This window comes from Falco naumanni, chromosome 6, assembly GCF_017639655.2.
Source record: "Falco naumanni isolate bFalNau1 chromosome 6, bFalNau1.pat, whole genome shotgun sequence".
Classification (NCBI taxonomy): domain Eukaryota; kingdom Metazoa; phylum Chordata; class Aves; order Falconiformes; family Falconidae; genus Falco; species Falco naumanni.
This window is the reverse complement of record NC_054059.1, coordinates 7,241,933-7,268,362: the sequence shown is the minus strand read 5'-3', so window position 1 is coordinate 7,268,362 and position 26,430 is coordinate 7,241,933. Positions and strand designations below refer to the sequence as shown.

Sequence of the window (26,430 nt, the reverse complement as noted above, 5' to 3'; positions counted from 1 at the left end):
TGATTTTCAGAAGTGTCATATGTCTACACTTCGGTAGGCTATATTGCTATGTAAGGACATATGGATTACTACTGCAGATTCTAGGACGGACAGGGAAACCACTGAAGTTTCCATCGCAATTTCCTGGGAAGACTGTACAAAAACTTGTTTGTGAGCCCTTGATTCCAGCAAGTGCTCTGTCTCGCAACAATCTCAAGGAGCATGGATAATAAAATTCTGGGAATACTGTGATTTGTCAAACCTGAGAGTACAGTTGTTTGTCTAATGCCCAATTGTCTAACACAGTGATGACAATCCTTACAAGAAAAAACTTTGATACTCGGGTATGAAAAGATCTGAAATAATTTACTTCAGTTCTAGGATATACACCGAAGATCCATGGCAACGTATCTATTCTCTCATGCTAGATTTGGTTTAAAAAGGGTACAACTACAGTGTAAAACAGTATAAAAATACAGTTATACAACCATTTGCAAGTACCTGACATATCAAACAGTGAGCCATGATAGGAAAGGTAACAAATGCCGCTTAGACTGAAATAAATATTTGATATAAGCATATATGCACTATACATTAGGATATGTAATCAGAGACAACTGATACACAAACACCACAGCAGCATCCGAAATCTAAAAGCATACTACATGAAAAATATGAGGTGTTGATACTATCCTCTGTTTTTGTGAGGCTCAGGACAGAAATGGGTGAGGGAAAGGTCTGTGCTGAGTTGGGGCTACCCATGTGCTGGTGACAGAATAAATTCCCCTCCATGTCACCTCCTGCTGCAGACACTACCATGGAATAAAGTTCCTTGGGGACATCTCCTCGACACCCAAGGACGCTGCCCCCTGCCCCAGCCAAGTACAGCTGGGATGCAAGATGTTAGTAAAAGAGGTCCTTGCCTCCAGCTACAGATCCTTAACCCATGTCAAAAGGTTTAAAAAATAGTAGATAACATATTGGTATCAGAACATTTACAGTGCTACTATACTCCTTTTCCGCTTATTGTATTATCTGAACATTTTAGTGTCACTGATGTTGTCCACCAGTAATGGCAACAGCACGGATGCAGGTTTACTCAGTCAAACCGCAAAGGAACCGGGCAGGTATCACAGATTCTCTACTGGGAACAAACTGAGTGAGACAGTCTTTTGGTAGAGCCTGTTACTGTTCCAGGTGCAAGTCATAAGGGATAATTTAAAAATAACTAAGAACAACATATATTTCTACGCTCTATGTAAGTTCTAAACAAAAAAAAAACCCCAGAAAGTAGGTAATAGACCAGGTTATATAAAAATTCCATTTTCAAAACCGCCTGCTGATTTACAGTTTTCTAGCACTTCTATTCAGAATCAGGGCCAAACAAACAGAGCCTCTGAAGACGCAATTCCTTAAGGAAGACTGAGGCCAGTCACCTCTAATAACTTCCCTCTACCACACTCATACACTTGTTCTAAATTCTTTGTCAGGTGTATGGATTTTTACATTTTTAGCTTAGTCCAGTCAAATAATTCAAGACAGCGATGTCTTAATAAATGAAAATAAAAAAATCTGTTTTATTGCCAGTGGCAAAACAAGTTAGTGATACCCAAATGATGAACAGGTTATATCAGTGATATTTATTAACGACTTATTATTTGTAGGCAACTGGGCACCAACAACGTTTATAATCCACAGCAGAAATAAAACAAGGGAATAGCCCTCATTGATACATGTCACACCTGCATTGCCCCAGACAACAACCAACACTTGGGTGGTGGTGTGTACTGGGTTTGCATGGCCAGGTTTTAGTAGCAGGGTGCTACAGGGGTGGCTTCTGTGGGAAACTCCTAGAAGCTCCCCTCATGTCTGATGGAACCAAAGCCAGCCAGCTCTAAGGTGGACCCACTGTTTGCCAAGGCCGAGCCCATCAGCAACAGTGGTAGTGCCTCTGGGATAGCGTATTGGAGAAAAGGGGGAAAAACACCTCTGCAACAAATTGCAACGGGAGAGAGGAGTGAGACTGTGTGAGAGCAGCAGCTCTGCAGACCCCCAGGCCAGTGCAGAAGGAGGGGGAGCAGCTGCTCCAGGCGCTGGAGCAGAGATTCCCCTGCAGCCCGTGGTGCAGCCCACGGTGAGGCAGGCTGTGCCCTGCAGCCCGTGGAGATCCATGGTGGAGCAGATTTCCACCTGCAGCCCGTGGAGGACCCCACTTCTGGGGCAGGGCAGAGTGTGAGGACCCTGCCCCTGAGGGGGAAGGAGCAGCAGAGACAGCTGATGGACTGACCCCAGCCCCCATTGCTGCTCGGTAGAGAAATCAGCAGTGAAGCTGAGCCCGGGAAGAAGGGAGGGGTGGGGGAAAGGTGCTTTTAAGTTTTGGTTTTATTTCCCGTTATCCTGCTCTGATCTGAATTACAGGACAGTAATTTCTCCACATCAAGCGTGTTTTGCCTGTGACGGTAATAGTTGAGCGATCTCCCTGTCCTCATCTCGACCCACGAGCCTTTCATTATATTTTCTCTCCCCTGTCCAGCTGAGAAGGGGACTGACAGAGCAGCTTTGGTGGGCACCTGGCATCCAGCCAGGGTCAACCCACCACATGATGTTTTTTACATCCCACTAAACCCACGGTGAAGCTCTTAGATGTTCTGGATCTGGTCAAGTAATGTGCCATCCTAAGCAGTGGACCTGTTGTGCTTAACTAAAACACAGCAGCCCCACCAGTCCCTGGGTCTGCAGCAAGGACTCCACTATATCCTCTTAAACATTTCATATTCTTTATTTTACATTTTATCTGATAAATGCTGTTTCCTTTAAAAAGAGAACTGACCAGACCCTGACATCAATGTTATGCATTACAGAAAGTGCACTGCCTGGAACGTTTCTCCATCATGAAGCAGAACGGACAAAAACATCTGTAGTCTCAGAAGCCTGGGCAGGATTGTAATAGTCAAGTTTCCTTCTTACCCCCGTGACACTTACTCTGAGACAGTAACAAGCAGTTTTAACTCTAAAAGTCCTACTCAAGCAATAGACCAGGAAATTCAGAGTATCAGCTCTTTGATCTATGTCATCTACCCAGGGCAGTCAACAAGCCATATGTTAAAACTTCTTGTAACTGGCACATATGCCTCAGAGGCTGCAAGGAAACAGGAGATCTAAGTCCTTCCTAGATGGGAGATGACCATGGCAGTTGGTCAGGCCCTCTCATGCAGGGCAGGGTTGGTTTGGGCAGGGTAAGGACATCTAGGTCAGTCCAGGAGGACACCACTGACTCTGGCTTCGGCAGGATCTGCTGCCTTCTGCCCTCCCACAGCAGGGCTTTATTTCGCCAGCAAACCTGAGGCTGCCAAAGTCCAGCTGCTGTTGGCATCCTGCAGCCCCAGCCTGGGCTGAGCTGCTGCAGAGGCACCCGTGGGCTTGGCCTGAGCCGCTGCCACGATCAGCAATCTCAGGTGGTAGCAGGTGCAGTCTGGGTGAGCCACCGAGTAACGCACGGCAGCGTCACTGTCTGGCAGGGGTAAGAGCTCCAGGGAGGGATGAAGCACTGGGGTACTCAATCCCATTAGCCAAACTGAGAGCTGAAACGTAGGTAGAAATAATTCTTGACTTGTAATGGGAGAGACACAGAGCTGGGATTAGAGGGACAGATATCTTATTACATTCTAATGTGAACTGCAGCCAAAAATTTGATATTTTACTTTACTAGAGTTTCCAAAGGAAAAAAATAAATGAAGAAACGGCTGCTTCTGATGGCCTGGAAAACTACTATACTTCAGTGACAACAATATAAACCTTGTTAAAATGTTACACTCACACAAATTATTCAAATAAAGCAACATTCACTCCGTTTACAACACCATTGCACCAGCTAGCTTCTGTTGAGAATCCTGTCCACCATTTGCTGGAGCTATAAAAGAGGAAGGAAAGTAACTGAGATCACCCAGGCCTTTTCCATTTGAAAAATCCCTTCTTAAAATAGTTTGGAGAAGAAAAGCCTGAGAACTGTGTGTTCTTCACTTGTTGGGTTTTGAATGACTGCAGCAAGTCTGGGACATAGCTGAGCAATTCTGGAACATGGATACATCCAATTCTGAGCTCCAGAATCAGTTTTGGTACAAGAGGCACATTTAAAGTACTAAAAATATTCCCACACTCTATCTTGTCTCACAAAAACAAAACAATAGCCTTCCCCCTCAGTACTGTGTTTGATGGTCTCATTACTCTTTGTTTTCTTTAAGGGATGAATGACGTTTTATTTCTTCAAGGCTTCTCTGCTGATCTTTGCTAAGAATTTCTCTAACGTCTCGCATTACAAACAATAATAGGGCTTTCTACAAATAATCTTGATGTGATTAGGGTCTGTCTATCCTGCTGTGATTTTGCTTCACTGACAGATTCACTTTTCCTTATGCCACTTACTGTATCCGAAAGGTTTGTAAAAGATACACTGGTGACATTTCCAGCAATCAAATATAATTTAACCACCAAATCAGCCAGCAGGAAAGGGAAGAAGAGGGGTACCAGGCACCAAATAAAAAAAAAAAAAAAAGATTGCTTGCCTATATTCTTCTTTCTGTGACGTATTGTTTATAAGGATATTAGTATCGCGGGTGAGTTTATTAACCTTACCTAATGGAATATACAGAAGTAGATACCTCCTACGCAGTCCTCCTTCCTCCAGCTCTGAGTCCCCTGGATCTGGCAACCAAAGCAGCACCAAGTGCTTACACAAACCTCCCATCTCAGAAAACATCCCACAGCTAAGTTACTTCTCTTCTTCTCCTGCCTAGACAGGCTATGACAATTCCAGGCAGGGTACCCCACTAAGCACCACCGCCTGGGGAAAGGTTCAGGGTTCCTTAACGAAATTCCTAGAGGTGGCATCATCTGCTGCCACTTTAAATGTTGCAAGTGACAGTAGCTGCAAGTCACCATGGCTAATCACAAAATTTGAAGATTCAAGAATTTGAAGATTTTCCTCATCACAGCTGCGTGAACTAGGATAAAAAAAATAAACCCTGCTTATCAAACTGTTTGAGTTTTTCTCTTCCACAACAGTCTCCACTGTCCAAAGCAATCATCCCTGTTTTAAAACCACAATGTTTTTGAGTCTGAGGGCCTTTTTAATAAGTCTCAGCAATAAGCAAAAAAAGACAAAATGAGTCTGATAGGCAAACAATCTACAGATCCTCCTGAATGGTTTTACCCTGTCAGTATAAAAAGCAAAGTCCACCTGGGAGCCTAGGTGGGCATGAACTCTGAGCTCAAGCAGTTTCAGGAAGAACACAAACCCATCAATGACTGGAAATGAACTTCAGGTGTAACCACAGGAAGGAACGGAGGGAAGGTTCAAAGAGCGATTGTAACTGTGGCCAAGGCAGCGTATGGGCTTCTGCCTAAGGACCCACCTTTCTCTCATCCTGCTGTCTACGGTGAATTTATAATATATTACATTCTATACATAGAATATATTACATTCTATACATATACATAGTATATCACAGGGACAATAGAATTACCTACTATGAAGGTAATTCACTGAACGGTGGAAGCAGCAGGTAGTCATAGACTTGAAACATTTGCCACAAAGTGTCCCGGTCCCACCGAGGGACAGAATCTGCAAACAGACACATCTTTACCACATTGGCCATAGGAGGGAGTTGTTGCAGCAGTATTTCTTCCTGCGCACTTTAACTTGAACAATATGGGAACGTATAGGCACGATATAAGTCTTGGTCTTGCACCACTGCAGTGCAGAAGAGGGCAGGGGCACCAGTGTTCTTGTATTCGCAACCTGTGCGTGAACATACGGTCAGAACCATTGTGTTGTCCAACCAGCTCCTTAATGATGCACAGCTATAAGCACCTTTTATGTTGACTTCTTGCCCAGTATATTCTCTTGCCAAAACTAAGGGGTGTTTGAATTAAGAGCCGATCGCAAATGTAATTATATTCTAATGTAATCTACTAAATGAAAACATTAATAAAATGCTTATATATTTTTTGTGGATATATTACATTTACAGTTGTCCTCAAAGTTAGATAAACTGTACTTACCACAAAACACTGTTTTAAAGCAACGCATGATGTGAAATGAAATTCTGCTACCATCTGTGAATAATGTAATCAGGCAAATGAGGAATAATGACTACATCATGGTAATTTAGGACAGAACATACTGAATTACAATTGTCAGCAGCTTGGTTTATAGCTCACAAACTTGAGAAAAGCACAGCATATAAAAAGTGGGGAAGGATTTCATTAAAATATGATTACAGAAGAGAATATAAATGACACATGATATTACTTTTCAAGGGTCCACCACCATTATTTCCATTTTGAAATTAAACTGAAAACACCATTGCACATGCACAGAAAGATAATTTCAATGATATAGGGTTGCTTTTATGCATCACAAATCCATGGGGTTTAGCCTATAACAGAATAATTCTGCTAAATCCTTCAGGGTTGCGATAGGTGGGCAAGAAATATGGGAATTACAACAGATTCTTTCATTTTTCTACAAGTTGCCTATCTGTTCACAGATCATAGGTGCAAGTCAGTATTGTCCCTCCCCAGTGTACAGTGCCTTCCATTGGGGATGGTCGACAGCAGAAAGCAAACTGGTAGGATGCTGTTCTTGCCTACTCTGGCATTTTTTTGAGGCCTTCAAGGTAGAGTTATCTTTACCAGATTTGTGAAAATGAAGTGTCTTTCAAAATAAGGAAAAAATTTCCAGAGCCTTTAAAGCTACTTCTTGCATCAGACAAGGAAATTCAAGTCCCTCTTATTAAAAAGGTGCTTTTTTTCCTTTCCCTTCATTTCTTGTTCCATCTCCATTCTGCATACTTTCCCCTCCAGCATTTCCATAATCCCTTCACTGTTGTACATGAATACCTTTTGGCCACTGATATATTTCTCTTTGCATCACCACAGGCAAGTAGGGAAGAAATAGGAACTGGAATAAAAAAAATAGAGTTATTTCCTCTGGTTACACAGGAAGCCTTGGTGGATCCTGGCTACCAACGTCTTGTTTAGCAGCTCCTCCTCTCAGAGTGTCCTCTGTAAACATAGATATTTAAGAACAACTTTTCATTTGGAAAAATTTACTGGTCTGTATAAAACGTTTTATGACTCATTTCTCCATAGGGCAGAAATTTAACAAACGTTTCCGAATTCCAGTTTGATCTATGTTCCTCAATGATGAAGATAACTGTCCATTTTTGCTCATGTTATAAAACATTCTATTTAGAATATTCCTGTTATCCCAAATGACTGCACTGACACAAAAGCAAGAAACACCTGGTAATATCCAGAGAAATTAAAGCACCTTGCCCTCAAAGGGCAGCTGCTGGCACTGGTAATAAATAAATAAACAGATGAATGTATACATACGTAAATAAATAAAAGCTGTTCACTGGATTTATGTCAACAGAAAACCAGATACTTTCCATATGCTTCTGCCTTCTCACATCTGGGAAAAATCACATTGTACTAGTTCCATTCTGCCATAATAGCACACTGGGTACTGTACCAAAATCTTTTAGTAATGTACGGTTTAAGTTGTGGGGGTTTTTAAGATCCTGACTCTTTCATAAATAATTGTTTCATAAGAAGAACTTTTGGGAGATAAACAGGAGAAGAAGCTGAGAAGAAGAAAGTATTGTAGCTGATGAAACTATACCTTCATATGACACACCTTTTTATAAAGTATTTTCTTTATTACACATCATGACATTTATTGTATTAAGGTGATGTTTCAACATGAAACACTATGAATCATGTTGCATCAGCTCATAAAAATACAGATTTTCAAAATTTAACAATAAATCAAGCTGATATACATGTCTAGGAAGATTCCTTGGAAGCCAATGAAAAACCTGTACAAATTGCAGTGCCCCGTACAGCCGCCTATTGCTGCTTATTCCCAGGCAGGGCTGCTAAAACCTGGCTCCCACTTTTATTAGCATTTGGCTTCACTGAAGAATCATGAGGGTGAAAAAGGTCTGAAAAGTAGGTAGTAACACGGTTTTCCAACTTGAAAACATTTCTCATCACCTTAAAAGCCCACCTTTAAATTTGGCTTATTAAAAATACAGGACAGCCTTGTGGTTTATGATGTTCATGGTTATGCATGGCTTGGAAACACTACCCCATGGTACTAAAAACACGACAACAGATTTCCCTAGAACTCCACCCATTCTCAGAATTGATTAGGCAGTGCTACATAAAAAAGCCTCTTCTGGAGTACCCTGGCAATAACCAACAATAAATATGACTAGCCTAAAATGTCATAGTGCAAACATGCATCTAAGATTAGCAAAGCAAACACCTCCTCTGCGAAACAGGCAGCAGGAGGCTAAGAAAAGTGAAAAGAAAAACGTAAGAGAAACTTTCACAAGGAAAAGATAACTAGCATTTAACCAAAGTGTACAATTACTTAGATCACCACAGTGGCTAGCAAGGGAAAGTAATACACAATAAAGCAAACAATGACCTGCATCTTTAAGTCAGACTCACCACACCAGAATCAGCTACAAGCACTGAATCTGCCAGTAGCAGACTAAACAGAAATTTTAAATTAGGACCATATGAAAATATTGAGCAAATAAACTTGATTTTGACTGAACTACATCACTTTTCCCTTCCTTAGCAAATGAGTATCATAATCAGTACGGATGTCACACTACAGCCGAAACAATTCACAAGTAAATCATGCAAAGTTTGAGTTACGATTTGTAAGTGCTCCACTTTAAACGTGAAATAAATGACCCTACTGTAGACCACGAGAGATTTAGCTGAGAACGAACTGATCTTTCACAAGGTCAAGAAAACACAAATTGCTCAAAAATTGCTCAAAATTATAGAGTTTGAAAGATGTTTAAGTAAAAGGAGCGTGTCAACCAGACCTTCGAACATTATTGAGATAATCTTCTACTTGACTTTGACAATTTCCTTCAGTATGAAGAATTGTGGTTCATTTTAAATAAAGGGTATGTTAGAGATTCTCAAGATGTGGTCCACCCAGCAATTTCTAATGCTCTGAACATTCTATCAGGAAGATGAAAATGCACCGTTTTTATCTGAAAGGGAATACTCAGAAGAGGAGCAAACAAATTACAGGGTGGAGCCAAACCAGCAACTTCCACAGCAAGATTATGAACAAGGGAGTGTCAGCCAGGTGGGGGTGATGGGGAAGAGTAGAGTAATGCATGAAGGCGTATATGCTTCAGGGGTGGAAATTAATGCTACCTGCCAAGTTGCTTTTGCACAGGAACCAGGGCAGGAAGAGCAGAGGTTGCGCACATCCAGGTAATGCTCCAACACAGAGTCAAAACACAGGTGTGTCACAAGCCAAGACCGAGGAGCTGGAAAGTATTTCCAGGTCCCTCAGCTCAGCCCCAGCGCGGGGTACAGATGCAGCAAACGCATTCTGCTAAGAATCCTGGCACTTGGGCTATTTTAGGTATACACGTTGAATACAGGGCTAGAATTCCAAATATTTTTAAAAAACAAGGAAAATACGAGTAAATGTGTTATTTGACATGTGAGAAGAGCTACTTTATGCATCATGGTCTAATAATAAACTTAACTACTTTCTGTATAGGAAAAAAGAAGCAAGAGAGAGCTGACTTGGTATAGGTACCACATCTGAAAACAACACATTGCAAGCTTAGTCCTGTCGTGGTGCTGGTGGGGGCAGAGGCAGGCATTGCCATGTGTGATGCTTCTTTCAGGCTGCTGACATCTCTCATATGAAATCACAGAGACAGATAAAATGAGGCAGACACAGCACAAGGCATAGAAAATTACTAGGCAAATACTTAACAATGCAAATCTCAAAAAAAAAAAGTTTGAAAAAGTAGTTCACTCATACCAAGATGAGTTTGACCACTCATGCAGTGAATTTGTAAAACCGCAATATTGAAGGCAAGTAGTTCAGGCAGCTATAAACTCCTAAAATACTATGCTCAAAATAAAAATCATCAGGAATCTAACAACCTTGTCTTCCTTTCGTAAGCTACTGATCCTTATTTCTCCCAAAATGAAGGTCATGGTGGAATTCACCAATGAATAGCACAGATAGATCACATACCTTGAAGTCACAGCTTCCATGAATTCATCAAGAAGATCATCGTAGGCTTGACCTCTGATTCTCTTGTGTCTCAACCCAATATACAAAGGATCTTTCAGCAATGCCTGTTAAAAAAAAATATGTTTGAACTCTTATATAGGCAAGTTACACTAGTACACTCTAAGTTAATAAGAAAGGGACAATACAGTGTTTGAGGATTAACCCAAGCATATGAAGTACATATCCATTTATCTAACTCTATATAAAGAGTGAAGAAACACACCAAAGAGATTAAAGAAACAGCCTTTTGTATGAAGGAAAAGGGATACCCTAGTCTCAAAGGAAGTGTATTGTTTCCAAGTGAAAAAGTAAAAGTTTATTCTGGGAAGTCAGGTTTCAAAAGTATCTTTTAAAGCTTTAGTTGGTACATTTCTCTTTTTCCTTTACATTCTGAGAGTGCTCTGGCGCTCTGACATTTTTAAAAAGCTAATTTCTTTACTTTTATCATCATGTTTCACAAATCTCTCCTAGAGTCCATCAACTGTGTTGATGAGCTGACATTCAGAAAATGTGCTGCTTTCTAAAATTTGGTATGCCAAAACATAAATAAGCCTTTAACCTTTGTCTTCCAAGCTTTTTAAATTATCAGTTTAGATTCCAGCAGTCTCCATTTCAGTTATGCATGTCCATCAGTTGGGTATGATTTCTGAATTTTTATATGCTTAAATCCTGTACTTTTCTTCCTTTAGATTCACGAGCCAGACTTTCCCCTGGGTCCACAAAAACACCAAGCCTGTAATATTCCATGTCTTCATTACTAGAAGGTCTTGTTTTGGTCTGATATATTTCCACATTATAACATGGATTACAAAACGTATTCAAAGTGTTTTGCAATTACTTTTGACAATTCTCTCCAGCTACAGCACTTCCCCAGCCTCAACACTTTCACTGGCTCTCCCAGGAACTCTCATATAAAGACACTCTTTGCTATTATTTTTCACAGGCCTCTGAAAATGAATAAGCTAATTTCTCCATTGTACCCAGAGTGCAATCCTCCCACACATGTCCAAACAACTTGCAGCATCACTCAGGAGCTTGACTAAATTTTTTTCTTCCAAAACCAATTTGCAAAACCAACAGGGCTGCAGAAATTTCTGCACCAGCTTCAACTAGGAAAACATCATAAAGAAAAATACAGACCATCTCTCCTTCCAAGACAGAGCCTCCAACTGCAACATGAAGCAAAAAGCCTGGAGAGCTTGCTCAGCCTGCTTCAGGCTGGGAAGCAGAAATCCAATTTCTATATTTTAGAAAAGTGCCTAAATTCCCTCCACAGCTTTTCTATGTTGTAGAACCGAAAAATCCTCTGGGTCAAAAGCCCCTGCTAAAGACTAATTTTGTATCAATATGAAACTTAAAAACTTTCGTGTATTCTCTGCCTCCTCTGGGAGTATCCTGAGGCAGACCTACAGATAGAGACGTTTGTCTCTCCCTCAATTTTCTCTCCACTTCCGTAAAATGTAAAGACATCAGATTAGAAGTTTTTTTAAAAACCAAGCAGGATTAAAAGCTGATTTTTCTAAAACTGTTGCTAAATTCACCACCATTTCAAAACAGACTTTCAGAAGTTGTTAGTTCAACTCTTTGGAGAACGAATAAAACTCAGAATTAAAATTTCTTTCTAAATGAAGATGAAGTCATTACATTATATTTTATTCATTCCCTTCACGAATTCTATGTAGCATTCACATTTAAGTAGCATATTCGTTGGCTGAAATAATTTTACCTGTGTATTTACATTATTCTAGGTGTTCTAGCAGCAAAATCAAAATCATAATTATGCACCTATTCTAGATGCTGCAGGAAAAGCTGGCAAGAGCTTGATATCAGTTATCTTCCAAAGTAATTTCCCCTTTTGCATGGTGGTCTTCTTTTATACAATAATTTCCAAATTTGTAGTCAAGAACTATTTCTGGAATTAATTTTTTCATTTCCCTTTTGAGTTTGCGTAGTTATTTAAAATTACCTCAGGAAAATCTGACAAAACAAAGATGATTTTATTTCTCTGGGAGATAAGTTCACAGGAATCACAAATGAACTCTTTAGCAATCTGAAATCTTAAGACAAGTTTGAAAACCCTGTGGGAGTTGCCTTGTGCTTCCCACCAGACTGAGCACACACAAGGCTGGAAAGCAGAACTGCTGAGCAGCAGGAGCTTCTGTCAGGAGCATCGCAGTAGGATTCAGCAATCTCATTTCTAAAATTGAATTGCCGCAGCATTCCACGCCACTAGACTGCGACTGCTCCGTGTCCTGTCCAAGGATACCACATGCTCCAAGGTCCAACTCAGCGTAAGTAACTTATGCCCTTTCCAACTACCGTAACTCTTCTTCCTAAATTGATCTGTTCTTTTAACATACTCCCAACAAGCTTTTTTATTAAACAACGTCTGTTTTCCCATTTGTAAAACAAAGCTCAAAATGGAAGGGGAAAGGAAAAAAAAAAAAAAAAAGATTTTTGATCCATTTATTTTTTTAATTCTGAGGACATGTTTCCAAAACACGTTGCAGCCACTCTGAGTCATGCTGGCTGTTTCCTTCAGGAAGCCAGCTTAAGTTGAGCAGTAATTCTGTGAAAGTTCAAGAAAAACAGGCATTTGCACTTACGAGGTTTACAAAGTGCTAAAGAAGCCATGGGTCTGCCTTGAAACACAGGCTCTTACGCTCCTTTTGCCACTTGCGCATCTTTCATTTCTGTGAGCATTTAAATCTATAGGCAACACTCAAACTCAGAACCCTGAAACAGCTCCATTCATAAGATCTCTACATGAATTTATTCACACATCTTCAAGGCTGAAATTTGATGTGGAATATTTAAAACAATTAATACAGTGTTTCTAGGGTATGTTTAAACTTCCAGCCTGGGAAGTCTCACAAGCAGAGACAATTAATTCAGCGACACATCTCTGATGAAAAGCTTGGCCAGCTATACACTGGGAGTTCAAAATTCCTTTACAGCTCAGTGCATTCTGCTTCACAAACGTTACAGTTCGACAAGAAATAGCCCCAAAAAGTTCCTTTATAGTCCTGTTTGGAACAACGTATGAAGAAACCCGGGGCGGAGACAAAAGAATGAAACATTCAGCAAGTGAAAAGAACAGTGGTCATGTCTGAGCCCTGAGTGGCAAACCATTGTGGAGCCGCTCCCTTTCCAAAGGGCACTGAAGAATGAATAAGCTGCTTAAGCACATTATCCCCTTATTCAGGTCAACACCATGCAAACCGGGTCTGTAGTGGTTGTTTTTAGAGGGTTCACCCATCTTGAGAGATTAACATTGGCTATCGACTATTTCATGGCTTTCAAAACAGATTACCAAAAAGAATGTTCCATCCTACAATCGAGTATGTCAAGCTGACATGATGATTAGGTACTTTTCCTCAATGACTTGGGTTTCTTTTGTTCCCCAGCTTGTTGTCAAAGCTGAAACTTTGTTTTGTTCTTTTGGAAATCGAACCTCCTTCAAAATATAACTCCGCTTTTTTTCAGGTTAGTGGGTTTGTTATGCGTATTAAATGGTTCTGAAAAAGTTGATGCGAGTTTATTTTTAGACACACCCTAATGCTAAAAAAAAAAAAAAAAAGTTCTACAACATCGAGATTTAGCAATGCGGTACATTCAAGCTTGCACAGAAATAAGGTTTTACAAGAATGAAGGGTTTAATTGAGGTTCTGGTACTGGAAATACCATGTAGATCTACTTAGAATTAGCTGTGTAAAATAACAAAGAGTTCTTTGAAGCACCACCTGAGTGTATTAAAACTGCAATGACCTTTGGGGTTTTAGCAAAAAGGCAAGCCGTTTATACCATCTTACTTGTGCACACTTATAGTAAAGAGATCAGCAAACCATCAAAGCTCAAGCAAGGCTTGAGCTGTGCACCTGGCTCTAATTTAGCTACAAAAGCCAAACCAGCGAGAAACAGAAAATTGCACACTTAAATATTTCATCAGTTGAGAACAAACATGCTGAAATGCCATCTATTCCCAAACTTGGCACTGAGACATTTCTTTGGAACAGATACATATTGTAGTGAACAGCTTCATGGAAAATGGGAGGCGAAGAATTGCAAGACACCGAACCTTTCCACTCACAAAGACGGCAGCAGAAAGCGTGCAGAACCTCCCAGTGGCACCTAGAAACTGGTGTACAGTAATGCTTCAGAGCAGCAAGCCCCCCCGTGCCACTAAAATGTCAAAACTCTCCAGCAGTTCTACAATGGGAAATGATTTGCATTAGATCCACAGTTATAAAATTAAAGGAGAACTACATTTGTATGGGACATCAGAAACTTTGGGACAAAGACATGCCACATGCCAGAAATGAAGCATGTTTCAGAGTATGATTGGTCTAACAGGGGAATGCTGCTTCTTTTTCAAGCGTTAATATTTTCTTGTATTAATACACCGTAAATGCTTTCTCTACACTTCTTGTCTCTATTTTCATAGGCTGGTGAGAACAGGGGAATTTCTGTTCTCCAGGAAGGTTGGGCATTTCAACCTTTCTTTTTTTGGTTCCACAACACTGACATTTCACTCAATGTGAAACTTTTTCCAATTAAAGTTAGCCAGTCAGAAACAACGTCAACATTTTGGACTTAACTTCAGCTTCTATCAATAATAATTACCCAGTAATCAATCTGTGTTGATTTAAATTTTTGGTTTGTAAGCACTAACATGCTGAATCACAATTTTCTGTAGTGCAAGAACAGCTTACAGCTACAAAATACTTTCTATGGCATTAGGAAGACTACATAAGATTTCAATTTATATTAGACTAGGAAGACATTTTTCTTTGAATAAACTTATTTTGAAGTCTGAAAGACAGGATGATGCCCCTAAAATGTGTAACTGATTCTATGTTTCCAAATGCTAACTGAGTTTTGTATGTGCTGAATGCTGCAAATAACACTGACATTAATTAGGTTTGAAGGTGTAGCAATAACACTTCGCAAAAAGAAGTTTAGCAATAATACTTCGCAAAAAGAAGTTTCATAATCAGACAGCTAACGCTTTTTTAAAAAATTTTGTTTTCTTTGAACTACACCGGCCCCGTGACATACATACTAAGAAGAGATCACAGCCCCTCCTGTTGAAAAGACTAGACCTTTGTCGACACATTTGCAAACGCAAGGGGCCTCTTGCACAAGAAAAAAGGGGACTCATCCTCTGTTTCTCCCCAAAAGAAGAAGACCTCATCTTTGGAAGTCTCAGCTAACACTATAACTGGACATCCCAAACAGACAGGTACTGGCATATAGAGCATCACCTCTCTTTGTGCCTTGGTTTCCTCCAGGCGATCCCCCATAGGACAAGATGTCACAGAAGATCCCAAAATAGGAGGCCGAAAAATGGGTATCACAATGGGTCATTCTACGTATAAATAAAGGAGGAAGAAACCCACACATTGGACATGAGTTTAAAAATCAAGCCCAACTGTGCTAGACTTTTCAAACCCAAGTGGATGCCAGTACTTGAGAGACAAAGGTAACATGTATGTGGACAATAGTTGTACTGCGGACCATAGTTGTACTATAACTAACATTTTCCCCAGCTGCAACCCTAAAAGCACCCCTGAAAACTGTCTACTGTCTGTCCAGACAAAATTCTAGCGTAGCAGCATGAAGAATTTAAATGATAACACATTTATAATGTTCAGTTGACATCAGTCTTAAATACAGTGCTTGAAGGGAACAATTTCTGTGAAAAAAAAAAAAAAAAAAAGAATAGCAAAGAATATGATGCATTTTTGAGACAGTTCAAAACAAAAAAAAATTATTAATACTCCGATGATGCTATATCCTAACGCAACAGAAAAGAAGTTACAGTATTTCAAATTATGTTTAATATAATTAATTTAATTTAATATAATAAATAATAAAATTAAGATTGTGCTAAAAAATACAGAGAATATTCTCTTCCATACATGCGTAGTGATCCTGTAGTTTTGCCCAGCTACATTCGACATTTCAGTTATTCCTCCTTAAAGACAGGCTTGACTTATCCAATCTAACTTGTTTCTTTTCTTAAGTTTGTTTATCTGTCAGTTTCACCTTTTTGCTTGCCTTCTGCTCAGGAAGCTGACTCATTTCTTAACCTGAAGAGGAATTATCAGTTGTAGCTTTGATCGCACCCTGAACCCTGTTGCTTATACTGTAGTTATTTCCATGCATGCAGACTGCTTTACCCAGCTGAAAAATTGTCGGCTCCAGTGAACTTCAGTTTAACAACAAAATAAAGATCACTCTAATGGCTGGAAAGAATGCTTCACGGAGGAATCTCGTAACATTACTATGAAATTACTGCAGCCTGTCCCCAAGCAAGAGACCGCACAAAGCCAGGCTGTGCCAAGGACATTCTGTGGGCTGCATCCAGCACACGTATGTGGCACCACATAAAGGCCCCAGTGTGCGAGGGCTGCGCGCCGAGTGGGCGCCATCCCTCCCGCTCTCTGCACGGCAGCATCCCTCCTGCCCTCCTCATGGGTACCAGAAGGAAGTCAAACTCACTCCCCTGCACAAGTGTGCAAAGCTGAAGACCATTTAGTCCCCTCAGGGTAACGTTTACAAACATGCGTAAAACATATGAAATAGAGCGAGCTATGTGGGCTGTCATTAGCAAGGGAGCACCGAGTGCAACACCCGAAGAGAAGGTGCTGCAGCAAGAGGCAAGATGAACTTAATCCTTCAAAGGCTGTTGTGCCACCTGCTCTTCGCAGGCAATGCATCGGTGTTTGTGTCCACGAGTCAGTTTGTGGAACCAAGTGATGGGTGAAAATCTCAAGGGCTGCTGATGCTGCAGGGGCAGGCAGCGGTGTTGCTTTCTGGTTTGGTACAGAGACTCACAGAATCACATTATCACAAAGCGGTTTGGGTTGGAAGGGACCTTAAAGATCACCCAGTTCCAACCCCCCTGCCATGGGCAGGGACACCTTCCACTGGACCAGGTTGTTCAAAGCCCCATCAATCCTCTTAGTTTACCTGCAAAATACTGGCAATTATAAAATAGTTGTTAGAAATCAAAAGCTTATCTCATGATTTTTAGTTATAATTCAAGATTTCCAAGCTTGAAACTCACAATACCAGCTACAGACAGGTGCCCATCAATGACATTTGACTAAGGAAGTTATTTTCTAGGCTGACTTTTCCATTCTCAACAAGCTGGAATTCACAGGGATATCTGAAGTTCTCTTCTGGATTGGCTCTGAAAATTATAAGCAATACACAGTATAGCTAGGCTAACTGTTTATTTGCACACTTTATATTGAATACTAAACCCCAGGTTTTTTAAAGGCAGTAATACATCAGATGAATTGCACCTTTTTCAGAGCAATTAGGCTTCTGTTCCACTTGCTTACCTTTCCAGTACACAGTATGGGAGATTCATACAAAAATGATAAAGCTTTTCCAGCGAGTCTCTATTGCTATTACAATTTTTCTTGCAGTAAAATTAATTGCAGAATTTAGCAAAAATTGCTCTGCACACCTTGGTTCTTTATATCAGTTTCCAATAAGGAAAGACCTGGGAATACAGCTGAGCAGGGAAGCATACCCCAGACTACATCTTTGCTAGCCAACAGATAAAGCAAAAAATTATGGTCTTTTCCTGAAATTTAAATGCCACTAGAACTTTTTTTCAGGTAAACCAGCTTATGTTAATGCTTTTCAACCAGGTTAACTTCTAAAAACTATTAGAAGCGAGTATCACAGAACTACCATCACTGAATGTGCAGCACAAGCCATGTACTGTTCATAAGGAGAAAAACGGGTCTTTTCCTCAGGACTGGATTCGATATTGTTTATGAAAGTACTGTAACTGGAAAAACAAACAAACCTGCCTTCAAAGTTAGCAAGTTAGTCAGTTTTTCATACTAGAAAACTAAAAACTGAGTTTTTCAGTCGTAAACATACAATTGTGCCAACATCTTCTGTCGACTGACAGTTAGCTTCAAAATTAAAATCATAAAGTCTTTGCTAAGCTGATCTTTATAGCATTAGAGTTCTTTTCCCAGTACCATGCTTGCGTATCACCACCACATGAATGCATCGGGTCCTTTTTTTAAGTCTACATTTAACTTCTACACCAAGTAGCAGCTATGCCAAGCAGGTCATTACTAAGGCACTTGATTACCAGGAGGAAGGGGAAAAGATTTCTAATCTTGGCATTTCCTTAATTTACACAAAAGAAAAAGTACAGAAATATCGATTTTCTTTGTGACTCGTGCCAGCTTGAAAACAATGGCATGCTTTGTGTGAACACAGCACTGTCACCACGGGTGGAATACAGAGGCAGCTGTATTCCGGGTACAAGCACTAAGTGCAGACAAGCAACATATCTACAGTAACACACTTGAACGATCATTTCATTTGCTCTTTACTGCAAAACTCTTAAAAAATGCTGAATTTACATCTTCCAGCAGACGGCTGAAAGTTTTGTAGGGACAGCTAGCACAGAACCTCCCTGAAATTTTTATTTTATGCTTATTTATTGTTTGAAGGACCCTAGATAAATTTAAGTAAACTTCACCAGAGGTTTTCTAACTTTTCTTCAACATCATCATCTGACTATAACCTGTCTTTCTCCATAGATGGAAAATATGTGATCGCACATAAATAGTCACAGGTATTATTTCAGTGCATATTTTCTAGTTGTGCTACTAAGCTAGGAAACTCTCCCAGTTCCTCAGCTTGACAATTACCTCTCGAAAGAGCTTTATAAACAAAGTAAGAGCAAAAACCTCTCATGTCTCATGTAACAGGATAAAGTCACAAGTGGCTGCAGGACACCCTGGGCTGAAGAAGCCCTTAGGCAAAATCGCTAGTGCCAACCAGCCATGAGAAAACTCCACTCTGGGCTTCTCTCACAAGCCCTGAAATGCGCAGTTTCCCACTCACAGAGCTCAGGCAACAGCCTACTGCTCTCCCTACAAATGCTTCTCTCTTCCTTAGACATAACACATTAGTCCCATTGAATGCTGCTTTCTGCCTCTTCCTCAGGAGGTCACAAATGATTTTGAAACAAAAGAGCATCACCACAATGTCTAAGGCGGTACTGCTGCACTAGTTCAGGCTAGCGTGCATCATATCTGCTGCCAGAATTGCATCTAGCAGAGTTAGTAAGGAGATCAGAGAGGCCAAATTCATTGTGTATTTTAAGAAAAATAAAATAAACAGCAAGATAAATACTCTGCATTATGTTTAACAGTCTTAGAGAATTCTGATCTTAACATCTGCCTGCAGGAATAGGGACGATGCCAATTCCACAAACGCCTGTAATTTGAGTTGGAACTTGGAAGACACACAGAACCATGGTTTTGGAGCAACATTTCATCAGACACAATTTTAGGATGCATAACTCTTTTATACAGCAAAACTGAAAACAAATGGTTGTCTGCATGCCAGTGGCATTCCTTGAAAAACTTAATCATTTGCCTATTGAGAAAACAATAGTCCTGAAGAATCCGACACAGTTTAGGACTTCAGCAGATTGTGCTGCATATGATCATTAATATTTTAACATACAAATAATCAGAATGCAAAGAAATCTGAGAAGTCTCTTGTATTTTATTCGTATAATCATCAGACCACCTAATAAGAACCCCCCTGGAAACCCGACATCTACTTTCTATAAAAGCTTTTACTGTATCCCAGAAAAGGCTCAGACTAACCATTAAGCTCCCTATACAACTGACCTTCAACAGCCCCCATACAGTAAATGATGACTTCTTCATGAACCCCAGCAGCTGCATGGCTAAAACCTCAATCTGCATGTCCTGTTACACATCAAGAAACATTTAACAATGTTACATGTGCATCGATGTACATGTACAATGTAGATCGATGCTACATTGCTACATTTTGAAATACAGCTGATGGATAACAGGAACTGGAAGCTACAGAAATAATTGCCATGACCAAACTTGTGAAGTTTATTGCTCTCAAAAAACATGAGGGGGGGCGTGATGGACCCTACATGAGGATGTAGCAGTAAGTGCTTATAGTAAATCACAGGAGGTGGCCAAACAGTAATATTTAAGAAGGGCCTGCACAGTTCCCACAGTAGCCTGCATAGTACCCTAAAAACAAATCCAGCCTCAGTGAAACTTTCTATAGAAGTCGGAGATAATTTTCTTTTATTTTTTTTTCCTGCAAAGTTACCAGCATTGTAGCTATCTTAATATATTATCTTATTCAGCTTAATAAGAGAGTATGACAAGATAGAGCTGCTTGAGGTGGTTCAAACACTTTTAACACATCAAACATTCCTACACCATTTTTGCAAAGCAACAAACACACATTACTCCCTTTATTTTCATCCACTTACATTTCCAAATTTTGTTTAGGACTGGCAGCTGAAATTTCTGAATGCAAGGAGTCATCCAGCTTTCAACACCATACAAAAAAATGAAAAAATAAAATAAAACAATCAAATGACAAACCACCAGCTACAAAGTGAATCAGAGAAAAGCAAAGACATTCTTTTGAGGACAGTACCAGTAAACTTTTTCTTTTAAGTAATATTAAGAATAGCATCTTAATAATTTTCCTTCACCTAGTAAATGACAAAGTAACAAACTTTAAAAAAAAAGTCTTAAAGATCTCATTTTCATTGATCTTTAATATTCTACTAATAAAAAGGATTTTGCTAGTATTGTATTGGCTCACACATTCTGACAGCACAAAAAGTGTGTCTTGAGTCTGTCCCAAAATTAATGGAACAGAAGTATAACATCAACAGCTACACCATTTACAAAACCGAAAATATTTTACTATGTTATCAGTAAATCACATTTCTATACCAACAGTTCTGATATTTTGTTTTGCTTTTTTTTTTATTCATTCATATGTAACTGTAATTCTCCATCGCTTGTTGCGGCCTCTTCTTAGTTCTATTAAAATTAAGTCTCTTTACGTCATTTACTTCCATAAGCTACTCCCACATGGTCCTTCATCAAGATGTCTTTGACCCTGACATCCCTACCTCCTGTGCTGACACTCAGCCACTTTCTTTACTAAAGCCAAATGGGTTGGGCCTCTTCTTACATAAACAAGTCACATCAACAACGTCCCTTTGACTGGCAATTATTAAACAAGTCTGGTGTTGCTATTTTGGCGCTGGCATCTCAGCTTGACTATATGTGTGTCCTAGCACCAGAAGAAAAGGGAAAAGTAGTTCTGTGCACAAAGTGGATGTGCTAGTACAAGGCCAGCATTTGTAAGAGCATCTCACGGTCACCAGGTGACGTGTTTTGTCCCAGACACCAGGCCAGCTTCTGTGGAGGCACAACAGATGCATCTTATCCCACCTTCTGTGATTTATGAGCTGTATTTATGGCTCATTCCCTCTCATCTTCTCCATTGCCTGTCAAAGTGCTGAGGACACAGATAGCTAACAGTTGTTATTTCAGAAAGTATGGAAGACAACCAAAACAAACATTATGTGTTGCCATCTTTGAGTATGAAGAGTTGGAAATGTCTAATGTATCTTGAAATAAAGTCTGCCATCAGTTTGGTCTATGGATATTCATGCATGCTATCCAACATAAACATTTCCAGATATTCATTTCTGCCCTTTTTTATAGATCCCCTTGTGCTGAAAGGTGAAATAAGAAGAAATGAAATGGACTGACGGAACTGCCAGTAACATTGGTGGCCAGCTCATTCCTTCTAATGCCAGCTGAAACTGAGACTTAAATCCCATGTCACCATGTATATTCTTTCTGCTAAAAACTTCCCCTCTTCAACTTCTCTGCTCTTGAAAATCGTTGCAGATATGCTGTTTGGTAAATGTGAAAATCTGAAGCACCACCTGGCTTCGTCACATTTTCCATGGTCTAATGAACCAGAGTATTTCACAAAACAAATATTCATAAACAGCATGTTTCATAAAAATAGATGAACAGTCTCAGACAAAGAATACCATGTATTCCGAGCCAAAATGGCAAACTTTAAAGGACAACAATGGATCAAAAGTAACAATTGCTGAGGTTTTCTCATGCACTAAGCAGTAGGATGGCATTTCTCAAAGGTAGAAAGAGTTTGCTTAAATTAGCTTGACGTAAGTTCTGAAACAAGATTTAGTCTCTGTAGAAGCCTCCTGAGCTACAGCAACAGTATATCAGCTGCAGAGAGAACGTGGAGTGCAAACTGAGTATGAATTCGTGTATCTAACTCAAGCACCTATACGGGGTATTTCAGTACCTAAACTAGTCCAAGCTCTTTTTGCAGTACACAGACAAAAAAGAGACAGCTTTAAAATACAGCTCATCGGATCAATTTGAGACAGTTACTCTACAAGAAAAAGCATCTGCTCCTTTTTGTAAAACTCATTTAGGATGATTAGCTCAGGTTCAGATGACTCCAGCTCCGCATCCCTTTCTCAGCCATTCTGAGCTTATCTAGTCTGATGATGGGGCGCCAGACTCTCAAGACTATAATTCAAGATTATAATGGTCCATTCCACTGAACCTGAAGTATGGGAAAGGCAAAAAGAGAACAGGCAGAAATATCGCTGCCTGAGTGGGTATGCTATAAAAGTCCAGATTTAGGTTTAATGCACAGGCAACACAGAAAGGCTGGATGGTTACAAGAAGATTGCAAACACTAATCTCTACTATTTTATAAAAGTGTAAGAGTATTTTAAGCAGAGGCAACATAGGATGATGGTGGATGTAAGTCTGGCACTGAAATACATGATAGCATTTTATACTACATGCATGTTAAAAAGATAGTATGATCTTGAAAGTCTACTTAATTTAATTGTACTAGAACAATTGGATGAGTTTTAAAAATTGCAGTAACCTTCTGTTGTACAATGACAACAGTAAGCCCCTGGTGAAAAAAAAAATAATTTCTCTTGTTTTTTTAATTTATTGAAAAAGAAGTGTAAGTATCTTCGCTAATGAAAGGAAACATAAATCAAGGCATTTTCGATCCCTGTATTAAGGCAAAAGGAGATGAGCATTATAACAGTAGTTATGTAAACACAGAATGCCTTTCTACTGTTAAAGAAAAGAGCACATTACAAGGGAATGCAGCATTAAACAAAATGCTGTTAGTGTACATCTTATGAAACTGAGAAAAATATTCAAAAAGGATATATGTTTAGAAGTCAAGCCCGTTTAAATTTGAGTTTTATTGGTAAAACTGCTGTTGTTCACAGTTGCTGAGCTATGCCTAAGAAACTATGAGAAAAGCATCTAAATGAAAACAAGGGACGTGATGTAACACATTCCCACGGGAAAACCACTGTAAAGAATAGCAAATGATCTACATTTGCAAATAAGTCAAAACAGTTAACAGCTCTAAATATGGTGGGAAATGCTGTTCCCATTTGTGCACAATTATTTCATAAACAGGGTAGGCAGTGTTTTGTATTTCAGCTCTCTTAATACACGATTCGTAGAATGCGTTCCCTAGGAAGCACAACAGGACACTGCCTTCTACTGAAAGTTTCATATAACCAAGGAACTGCACAGTAAGGCAGAAGATACAGTAGAAATAGTAATTTAAAAAAATAAATTGCAGAAGACTATGGACAAAATATAAGACAAACTTAAAGTTTCTTCCAAAGGCAGTCTTTAAAAGACTGAAAGAGATTGGAAACCTCAGTATCTTGGGTTAATTTTGTCTCTCGGGATTCCCTTCCTGGAATCCCATCTCAACAACATGCTGCAGCCACTTCAGGCAAGGGTTCTACACCACAGAGGGTAAAAAAACCTTCCTGACTAAAGCCATATGCAGTTTTGAGGATACACTTGAAAGTATAAATTAGGAAATTTATTACTAGAGTATTCAGCAAAACACCTGATTCTTAAGATTTTTAATTGCAGAAGTGAATTCTGAAATATAGCAACACCCACTATTAAAACCAATGAAAATAATTGTGTAAAACACACCATCAGCAAATTATTTTCTGATTTCTCGCAAGAAAATCATGATGCAAGAGGTCTCCTTGACTGTTACTGAACGGCATTTTTAGGCTACCCTAACAGATAACATTAACTGCTAACAACAGTTTCCTTGGCATTCGCTCGGAGCTCAGGTCCACCTCCGCAGGACTCTACCGACTCAGGGAGAAAAGCCAACAGTAAAGAATGAGCAATTTTCCTTTCCTAAGACTTAAGACAGTAACTGCTTGGCTAGTAAGCTTTTATGGCCTTTTCTTTCTTTTTATTTCTTGTAGTTATCTGTTACTCAAGATGCCTGATGCATCTTGTCAGTGAGCATGCACACCTGCACACATCACATTGGATATGTTGGGGGGGGGGGGGGGAAGAGTCTGTGAAAATTGATTATAGCTCTCATATGGGAACATATGGAGGAAAAAAAAAGCACAGACAAGTCAGATGCAAGCTAACATGCAGACTGACACATTTAACAAGATTAAAACAGGAAACGTGGTTTCCAAATAAAACACAGTATTCAAAAAACCAGAATATTCTGTACAATAAAGGTCTTTCTATCCAGTAACAATTTACCATTTCTGTTGCTGACAGAGCTCTGTGAAAATACAGAATATATTAACTCTATGTATGATGTAATGGACATATCTGTGTGTGCACAAACACTTCCACATAAATTAATGCGAAGTCTGAATGTGCACCTATGGTTAGATTGAAATGGGGATTCTCTACTACTTCATTCCTCCTCTCATCCCATTATCAACCACAAGTTACTCAACAAATACTACCTAACTTTGTGCAGCTCAGTACAATGGGATCAAATATAAAAAGTTTTGACTAAAGCCCTGAGTAGAGTGACCTTTGGAAAGTCTTATTGCTCTGATTCATTATCTGTGATGATGTTAATGTCTGTACTAGAATAAAATAATCTGATATGTCAAAATTTAAGTTTAACCTTTTTTCCACAAGATTCAGAAAAGCACACAGCCCTATTTATTCACTGGCAATGTGGGAATATTCTGAAATTCTGATGGATATTTTCATGTCTGCATTTTTTTTTTCTTACTTCAGTTGTCAGCAATTCATGTATTTCGAAATATTAAATTTCCAAATCAAACCTGTGGGAAAACTGTAGTTGTTAAATATCCCCATGCCTCCTCTTGCTCACTATAGTAATCTGTATGTAAGGCTCTGTGCCAGTCCACACATCCCAGGGTGTACCTCACCAGCTCAGCAACATGGGGGCAATGAAGCTTCATAGGAAACACAATCAAGCAGAAACTCCTGATACACAGAGAAAAAATACTGAGGCATGAAAAATCCAAAAAAAAAATGATGGAATCGACTTTAGGATTTAAATTATAACGCCACCTCCACCAAATACATAAAGTAAAACCTCAAACCAGCTTATCACACTATTTATCAGTGGGTTTAGAACATCCCATAGATCTGAATCCTTAAAGTACAAGAGGTTTGGGCTTAAGTTTGTAGTGGATTGTAACAGAGGGAACAGATTTGACATATTACTCTGGGGAAAAAATAAAATAAAGTTTATCATATCCTGTGAAGTACTCACTTCACATCTACAACAAACAGAAAATACTAAGGACACAAAACCAGCAATAATAACATGTTGCTTACAAAGGACATGAAATTTTAATATACATGAAGACAATAAAAAGATGCTGCTATGTATAAAAGTCCAAAGAAGACTCAAGGGACGTTAGCATTTGCCAATGGTATGCTTCTAATATGCAGCAGATAAAGCACTAATATCTAGCTAAAACTCCTCTGTAATAATAAAAATGCCACTCCATTTGAATATTGAACTATAATACAGGTGTTTTCCTTCAGGTATTCATGAATTACCTTAGCAGTATGTATACTGCATGACCGCATGATTAACTATGTCCTTCGCTGAATATACCATGTAGAAACTATTACCTGGAATCTGGAGCAATTTTGACAGCAACTGAACTTTTAAATTAAAAAGCAGATGCTTAATGAGAAATAAATAAATAAATTTGTCACCATATTACACTCATTTTACAATAGCTGTACTTTCAATAGCATGTATAAAAACTGGTGCAAACTACCCTCTCATTCTGATAAAATTCAATGATTTTGATCAATACTTCCTCCTAAGAGTAGACTGGACTTGTCAAGACATTGCTTTGGATATACAATATTCCACAAGATCACATACCTGAATCTTTAGTTTTCAATTTATTTCAAGTTTCCCTTGAGGCAAGTTTATTACATCTAATTTCTTGTCTGTTGCCTAAAGCTTGTGATTTCATTTACTCTTCCTCACCTGTTTCATTACTTTCTACGTGCTCTATTGAAAATGCAACCTGGCAAGCTCACAAGACTCAATACCTGAGAAACAGAAAGCTAGGAATTTGCAGAACAGAA

At 39.3% G+C, this 26,430-nt stretch overlaps 1 protein-coding gene across 1 annotated transcript in view; it reads right to left on the bottom strand.

Moving 5' to 3' along the window:
- ME1 (malic enzyme 1) overlaps positions 1 to 26,430 on the bottom strand; it is a 184,550-nt gene that overhangs the window by 69,582 nt on the left and 88,538 nt on the right. The window contains exon 6 of the mRNA XM_040598022.1: positions 10,079 to 10,182. Within this exon, the coding sequence (XP_040453956.1) occupies positions 10,079 to 10,182 (104 nt within the window). The remainder of the gene's footprint in view (positions 1 to 10,078; positions 10,183 to 26,430) is intronic.